Source organism: Stomoxys calcitrans, chromosome 1 (assembly GCF_963082655.1).
Source record: "Stomoxys calcitrans chromosome 1, idStoCalc2.1, whole genome shotgun sequence".
In the NCBI taxonomy this organism is placed as follows: domain Eukaryota; kingdom Metazoa; phylum Arthropoda; class Insecta; order Diptera; family Muscidae; genus Stomoxys; species Stomoxys calcitrans.
Window position 1 is genome coordinate 175395036 of NC_081552.1, and position 8186 is coordinate 175403221.

General features: G+C 39.8%; 2 protein-coding genes across 3 annotated transcripts; one reads left to right on the forward strand and one right to left on the reverse strand.

Moving 5' to 3' along the window:
• Positions 1-1254: 1254 nt before the first annotated feature.
• On the reverse strand, positions 1255-2151 carry LOC106082470 (thioredoxin, mitochondrial). Of its 2 annotated transcripts, none has more exons than XM_013245010.2 (3): positions 2045-2151; positions 1759-1974; positions 1255-1679 (listed from the first exon to the last, which is right to left on the reverse strand). In XM_013245010.2, exons 2-3 carry the CDS (start codon positions 1932-1934, stop codon positions 1433-1435), a joined length of 423 nt encoding a protein of 140 aa, XP_013100464.1. In that variant the 5' UTR covers positions 1935-1974; positions 2045-2151; the 3' UTR covers positions 1255-1432. The 2 variants fall into 2 exon arrangements, with proteins under 2 accessions (XP_013100464.1, XP_013100465.1); XM_013245011.2 differs by having other exon boundaries at positions 2048-2139.
• A 2910-nt stretch (positions 2152-5061) lies between these two features.
• LOC106082469 (lysine-specific demethylase 6A-like) lies at positions 5062-7233 on the forward strand. Its single transcript, XM_059360991.1, has one exon. It carries the CDS (start codon positions 5102-5104, stop codon positions 6737-6739), a length of 1638 nt encoding a protein of 545 aa, XP_059216974.1. The 5' UTR covers positions 5062-5101; the 3' UTR covers positions 6740-7233.
• Positions 7234-8186: the final 953 nt, after the last annotated feature.

Here is an 8186-nt window from a genome sequence, read left to right on the forward strand (position 1 = left end):
CCGGAACGACCTTGTTTGCCATAGGAAGCTTGCCCCCAGTCGATTTTCCAACTTTTTTCTGACTCTTAAAAACATATAAATTCATTTACTCGCTTCTTCCCCTTTCTCTCGTTTGCAAACGGAAGACGCTTCCCTATTTTTCTCCCAATACCTCTCATTCACTTGGCGTGTTGCTACTAACTGTTGTATTGCTCTATATGGCGCATTATTGGCTTCAATAGCATTTCGCCACTTCTGGTCAAAGGTTTCTTGGGAGAGGAGATTGGTATCCAAATACGGAGTTTGCAGCATTTTCTATAGATTGAGAATTGGTTTGCTTTTAAGCCGCTAAATCATCAAGACAAAGAGGGATTTCTCAAGCACTTGGATCAGTCAAGTTAAATATGCCATTGTGTACGTTACCTTTGCGTATGTTTACCGCTACGCTTAAGCGAGTGCTAACTCAACTCGCTAAAAGTATGCTATCCATTTTTCTCAACGCTACCTTACCCCTAGGTAAAGCTATTTCAGTGCACTTTCCCTGGGGATAGTATATTCTAGTGCTCTTCCCTTGGGGAAGGGTAGTTTTAGTGCTCTTTCCTTTGGGGAAGGATAGTTTTAATGCCCTTTTGCTTGGGGAAGAGTAGTTTTAGTACCCTTTTCTTTGAGGGAGTGCAGCTTTATCGGCCTTTCCCTTTGGGAATGAGTTTAAGTGCCCTGTTGTTGTTATTTTATCGTCATTTATCTTGTGAAAGCTTAGGTTTAGTGTCCTTTTTCTTGCGAAAGGGCAGTTTTAGTACCCTATCCCTTTCGGAAGGTCGGGGTTTTGTGCCCTTTCACTACGGGAAGGACGGTTTTATCAACTTTCACTGGAGGAACACCCCTACCCGTGGGAAATTTTAGTTTCAGTGTCCCTTACCTTGAAGAAGTTTGGTTTTAGTGCTCCTTTTCATTCGCAAGTTTGGTTTTAGTGTCTTCCCTTGGGTATGTGCGGTTTAAGCGTCTTTTTCCTTGGGAAATGGCGGCCCTTTTCTCTTTTCATTGCAAAACTGTGCTTTTAGTACTCTTTCCCCTGGGGAGGAGGTTTACAAGTATAGCCTTCGACTTTGCCAAGTAAAAGCCACTCAGAACAAAAGTATTCAACAGCACCACTTAAAAATAAACCACATAATTCTTTTTTCTTTATCATTTATCCAAGTTTAAAATAAACAACTCTGAAATAAAATCGCTATAATACCAAATTTAATTACATCCAATAGAATATTAAAAAGCATATCGAGTTTAAACAATGCAAATTTAATTAATTTAACGATATATGTTCGAGAGGCTAATCAAGGAATAACAAAAATGACTAACGAAATTTCTACATTTTATGTAATTGTTTAAGCTGAGCTATGTTCTTTCTTTACACATTTGGTTTGAGGTCTGATAGCACAACAGCAACACATTACATTTATTTATTATCTTCCACAGTTTTATCAATCCAGGCACGTAGTTTATCCGTATCCTGTAAGCCAACCATGCGATTCACAACTTTTCCTCCCTTCATTGCCATCAAAACAGGCACAGCTGCAACCTCATAGTCTAAAGCCAATTCGCTGTGTTCATCGATGTCAACTTTTGCCAACTTCACAGCACCTGCTTTTTCACCCACAATTGACTCCAGACGTGGTGTTAACATTTTGCAGGGATTACACCATCTAGTAAAAAATGTAAGAGGTTTACAAGTATAAACAAAAGATGCTTATATAATTCTCATCTGTTCACTAAGTGACATACGTTGCAAAGAAATCCACAATCACTACTTTATCGCTTTTCTTGACCTTTGTTTCGAAATCTTCTGCGCTTTGAACTTTGAAAATCTCATTGTGGACTCCGCTGGTGGACACCAATCGTTGGGTCATCACACGGGGAAAAAGATTCTGTCCTGCCTTTTGCAAAATACTGCACATCATCTTGTAAATTTTGTTTATTCTTCAAATTAAGAACAATATCCTTAAAATTAAAATATATACAAATATTTATTGAACAAAAATGGTTTGTTACGTTAATATATAATGCTTACTACGCTTTCAGATTCCCAGATTCCTAAAAACACAATTCTTGTGCAAATAGAAAATACTCGTTGATTTTTATTATTATTACTGGCGGCAGACCTTTACTGAACGGCCGCCATATAAAAGACAGCTGGCAGTCAAACTACGATGGACCTAAATCATAGCGATAGCGATCACATGTCTTGTTTACATCATAAAACGTATGCCTAAATAATATTTTCGTCGACACGCTTTCAAAAACTTCACTGAAAATAAAAAACCGCATAGCATAAATCGTAGTGGAAATGGGTTTTGGAGATTATCTTAAATCAAGTGGATATGGGTTCTAGTGGAAACATGGGTTTAATCGCTTATTCTGTAATTAAAAAAAGTTTTCCCGTTTAGTAAAGCAAGTAGTAGCGATCCTCGTCAAGCTCCTGATGAGCAAGCTCGTTCTTCTCCATAGGACCGATAGCCGCGGGAACATGATGGCACCAATAAGTCGCTTTGTCATATCTAGCATCATAGGAACTCTGTATTTAAGTAAGAGCCGGTGCCCCTTTTCATTGAGATTCTTCACCCAATACTGTTGAATGTCTGCGACTGCAACTACAGTTACTCCGTCTGGAGCATTTTACTATCCGCAACCTGTGGACGCGCCCAGTAGCTCCCAGCTAAGGTTCTCGTAATAAAATTAATATCACACAGGTCGGAGCTGAAAGTTTCAGCCCGTGTGGTGCTGAAAGCTGGTGGAGGGTGTTTACTAAGGACTATATTCGGTTGTTATGGGGAGTCGCATTGGCTACTGTGTCCTGGTAAATATTCTCTAGGCACGTTTTATATAAGATATTTGTAAATGTATCGATGATCTATTGACGGATCGCGTCTCTAAACATCCATATGCTGCTGCATACATGGCGGGAGGAGTATCTGGATGTACCAGCTCAGTGAAGGGGTTTTTGCTCACTGAAATGGGAATTATCATCATCGTGATGGTAGCTTAGGAGTTAACGTTTAAAGAGAAGCTTACTGTGATGTTTTACTTTAAGGATATTTTTCTCCTCTAGGAAATAATTCATGTTTGTCATTTCTAGGCAGCCCGCGATGAATTTTGATAGGTATGTAGGTTTCTCCATTGCCTACAGCTCACACATGCTGTCCACGATGGCGTTCCAAAATTCACTACTGGTCTAGCAACCGCTTTATAGGTGGTTGATAATGTCTCTTTTAGGGCTTTGTTTCTGTTTCTTGCCTTATCATAGACTGCAGTAACATGGGCTGAAGGTGAGAAAAGGCTTCCGAGGATCATCCTTAGGATTTTCTGGTGATTTACTTTCGAAATTCTTTGTCAATCTTTCTTAGCAAAGATTTTCATATTGCCGCTCCTGAAAAATGTTGCTAGGTCTTGTGGATAAATGTTTATCTGTTTAAACACCTCACTGATGTTATTCCCCTTCGGCAGGATAGAGCAGTTATCCGCGTAGTAGGGAAAGAATAAGCTTAGAGAGATCGTGGTTAATAAGGATCGGGGAGATAACTCCCCCGTAAGGAACTGCAGGTTCAACTCTGCGGGGAACTGTCTGTTCAGTGTACGTATGACTTGCGACCGCATATGTAGTTCACAAGTGACCTTTTCGTCGAGTTGAGGAGATAAGACTTGATGACGTCATTAAAGAGTGTGGTGTGATTGAAAGCACAAAATGCCTTTGGAAATATTAGGGCCACGATAATGATTCGCTCAAGGGCTTTTTTGACGAATTAAAAAATGTGAAGGAGTAACGCCTGTGTCCTTGCGACCGGGACAGGAGGTAGACCGGTCAGCGGGACTTTCATTCGTTCGCATCTTTCCCTGTTTTGAACAAGGGCCAACACCCTATTTTCCATATCTCAGGTATAAATAGGTGGATATAGAGAGATTGAGGATATCTTTCAGGAATTTGACTTCCAATTAAGCTTCATGATTGAGCATTAACATTGATATTCCGTCAGGGCTCATGGTACTTGATGGCTTGACCTTCCTTATGACTTTGGATTATATCTACGGGTCTAAGTAGCTAGGGTTCTGCGCCGACTGGAATCTTCCTTGACTTCCCTAGAATGCCCCTTTTTGCCTTGTCTTTCATTGGGTGATCGACAAATTGTCCACAAAAATTGGTGGTACACCTCAACGATTCTTGAATCTGATTTCCATTGATGGCTTTCGCCACATTAATTGGCGGTTTGTTGATAGATTTTATTGTCGACCACAATTTATTGGCACCTGAGCCTATGTTGCAGTTTCCGATATGCTCCAACAATTTTTTTGTTAACCGACCCACTTGCTAATCCCCTAGTTGGTATCCTCTTTCTACCAGCGTCGGTTCGGCGAAACTTATCACGTTCATCTGTTAATTTGACAGCTTCGGACGGGAAATTTTGCTCATGATAGGGATGAAGGTTAAACCGATAACCTTCTCTGTGCTGTGAACACCAGAACGAGCGGATGTCGTTGGAATGTTTTCGGTATGGTCCCTGAAGCCGCTGAAGTACGCTTTCATTGGTACGTTCAGAGAGTATAAAGTCCTTCGGTCGATGAAGCTCTCTGATTGTGGGAACGTGGTCTGAGACGAGGAAGAAAACTGGGTGTTGTTGTAATCACATATTTGCATGTGGATATAACGATCCTTGTCGAGCTGCTATAGTTGAGCAAGCTAGTTCCGGTCGTCGCAGGATCGTTACGACCACTGGTTTTGTAATATAACCTTGTCATATCGCCTTGTCAAGAGCCGGTGCCGTCCGGTCCACTGAAACTCTCCACTCGGTATCGCTGATTATCCACGACGCCAATTGTTCAGCTACTTCGTACGTAGTATTCTTCTATCCCCAACCTGTGGAAGCTCAATAGCTTTCAGCTGAGCTTTTCATGAAAACGAAGAACACCACCTGCGTATTATGTAGCGTTCGTTTGGCGACTGACGACTTGTATGTGTTTGGACGCAGAAGTCTGAAACTCTAAAAATTATACATGGCAACTCTACTGCATATGACAGTTCGGAGAAAAAAAAATAATAACATTTTCATTGCAGAGACCAAACACAAGTTAAAAAATGAAATTTCTGCAAAATGGAGATTTTTCTATTGATGAATTACAACTAATTGCCGATTTGGATAGTAAACAGTTTGGGTGCATCAATAACGACAATCCAGATAAAGAAGTTTTACGAGATCTTATACGACGCACCATTACAGTTCTACAGTCCATCATATCCTTGGCAGAAGCCGATGTGAGCGAAGATGTTTTCAAGTGTCATAAAGTGGAAGATCAGTCTAATCAACAAAGTGATACAGCGCCCGCGCCAGAAGGTGCTGCCAATCGAGATAAGCTAGTGGATCCGTATACATTTTGCAAACTCGGACATTTGCATTTGCTGCTTGGAGAATTCGAAGAAGCTCTGTCAGCGTACCAGGAGTTTTACAAACAGAACCCGTCAAATAGACGTGATTTGGATTTTCTTTACGGCCTTGGTGTGACCTACTTCCATTTTAATGCTTTCCGATGGTCTATAAGAGCGTTTCAGGAGATTCTATACATGGACCCTCTATACCCGTGTTCGAATGATATTCACATACGTCTTGGATTTATGAACAAAGTTCTCGGAAACTTCAAGTCTTCGATAAAGCACTATAATCTGGCGTTGATTGATACTTCGCCTAGTACGTTTTCGAAACAACTGATTCGATTTCATGTCGCACACCTGTATGAAGTTCAAAACAAGTACAAATTGGCCAAGGAGGCCTATGAGCAACTACTCAATGAAAAAGAATTGACGCTGGAGTTGAAGGCTGCTGTCTACAGACAACTTGGATGGATGTATCACTGTCACGATTATTTTGGTGAACGCAAGCAACGAGAATCTTACGCTATTCTTTGCTTGCAAAAATCTATTGAAGCAAATCCAAAATCTGGACAATCATTGTATTTGTTGGGAAGATGTTATGCCGGCATAAACAAAGTTCACGATGCATTTATTGCCTATAGAAATTCTGTAGAGAAAAGTGAAGGAAACGCAGATACATGGTGCTCAATAGGTGTTCTGTATCAACAACAAAATCAACCTACTGATGCATTGCAAGCATACATATGCGCTGTTCAATTGGATAAAAGCCACAGAGCGGCATGGACAAATCTTGGCATTCTATATGAAAGTTGTAATCAGCCAAAGGATGCCTTTGCTTGCTATTTAAATGCCGCCAAGGGAACTATTAAAGATCCAAGGAATGCTAAAAACAAAAATTCCAGTCTAGTAGATGTAAACAAATGCCTAGAACAGCGCATACGATTCTTGGACTCTCAACTGCTTCAAGCTCCCATGCCCAGCATTACATCGAAAAGAAGACAGCTTTGTTCCATAGAAGAAGCTTGGAATTTGCCAATTTCCTTGGAGATGAGTTCGCGACAGCAGCAGCATCTACAGCAATCCTCTAATGCAAATAAACGGAAAGTGGGAAAGGGAGCTACACAAGGGTCTCCACCACCATATCCCAAGAATATTCCAGTAAAACGGTTAAAAGATGGCGAAGGAGTACCATATAGAAGTGAAGACAAGCAAATAAAGCCTAGTATGCCTCCGGAACTTATGCATAACATGGAGTACATGCAACAGAAACATGGTAATACAGGTTACCAAGAGCAAGTGCGTCTGCGGCAGATTTGTAGTGAAAATAAGCCAATTGAACGATTTTAATCTGTAAGACTTGCAGAATGTAAAGTGAAAATTTGGTGCAGTTTTTCCCTGTTACCAAAGTTGTCTTGATTTTGATGCCAATGGCATTCAGTGTAAGATCCCATTTAATTTTGATGCATATTATCTATGGTATCCTTTTCGAACAAGGATTTTGAAGTAAATTTTTAATCAAACTACTTTCAAGAGAGTTTTCTCAAAACCACCAACCGCCATGACCTATTTGTCACAGATATCACCAACATTTGCAGTTTTCTGTACTATATAACCCTAATTTTGGATACACTGAAAGAATTTTCATAATATGTTGCTTTAGCCTATCTTTTTGGCCAAAATTTGTCGACAATCGTGTTTGCATAAATTTTTCCATAAAAAAATCACCAAGTGAATATCTTAAATTTGCTTTATTATAACAAGCAATTTCACTTAACCTAGAGCAATATTTCTAGATTTGATCTAATGTATAAACATAGAATATACATATTACACACTATTCGTATAAGAGAATTAAAATACAATAAAAATTAAGATTTAGTAGTTTCCAAATGAACTGCAAAATTTATGAATTTTTTAATAAATTAAATATTTAAGAAATAAATCTAATTTAGATTATTTTTACATTTGTTAACGTTTAACTGGTACGCGTAGAATTCTAAAAAGGCATTTTACGCGAGTATTATGAGTTGAATACCGAATGAAATTTTATGTGAAGTCTAGACAAGTCATTTCGACTCGAAAAAGCCCGTTAAAAAAGTTTTCCATGTTCCTTAATGTAATGTTAACATGAAATTTGTATGTTTATTTCGCTTGCTTTAAATATGTAAACAAATTGAATGTAGTCTTCTTCTAGGTCAAAAGGTTGAGAAGAAAATTGTGCGATGAAATCTAGAGTTATAGCTTTCGAATTACAAAATGATTGGTCCCCATTTGGGAACCCTTCTCTAGCCATTCGTCTTATACAGATAAATGTTAGATAATCGCACTGGAGCAGGGGTCTTTTTGGAAAAATCGTGGCTGCCGGCTGTACGTACCCGATTGACGCGATGGATTCCTTCATCGGCAGAGGCTGTCGCCTCAGTGTACAACACCCTGCCACAACAATAACAATCGGTCACTCTTTGATGGCGGTCAGGTCAGCAACGCAATATGGTTCAAGACCTATTTCATGTTTTTTGTTGTTCCGCAGATTTGCGGAGGGGGAGCACTCCATGGCCAGGAATTATTAGTCCTGGTTCTACGCAAACCCGACTGCAATGGAAATTTGTTCTGGACTTCAGCAGGAGAAGGTTATTGTGCACTGAAGGCGGCTCGACGATCAGATAATGTTTTAGGTCCATCCATTAGTATCAATCCTGTTTCGTTCCTTTATTTTTGCCACTCAACAGTCTTGCCCTCTTGCAACCTGTGGACTCGCCAGGTAACTCTCAGCTGAGCTTCACAAGATGACGAT

Bases quoted from the DNA above. Each gene is read 5' to 3' on its own strand.
- LOC106082470 (XM_013245010.2), bottom strand. From the start codon at position 1,934: ATGATGTGCAGTATTTTGCAAAAGGCAGGACAGAATCTTTTTCCCCGT. The intron at 1,680-1,758 runs GTATGTCACTTA...ATTTTTTACTAG, and splicing joins ATTGTGGATTTCTTTGCAAC to ATGGTGTAATCCCTGCAAAA.
- LOC106082469 (XM_059360991.1), top strand. From the start codon at position 5,102: ATGAAATTTCTGCAAAATGGAGATTTTTCTATTGATGAATTACAACTA.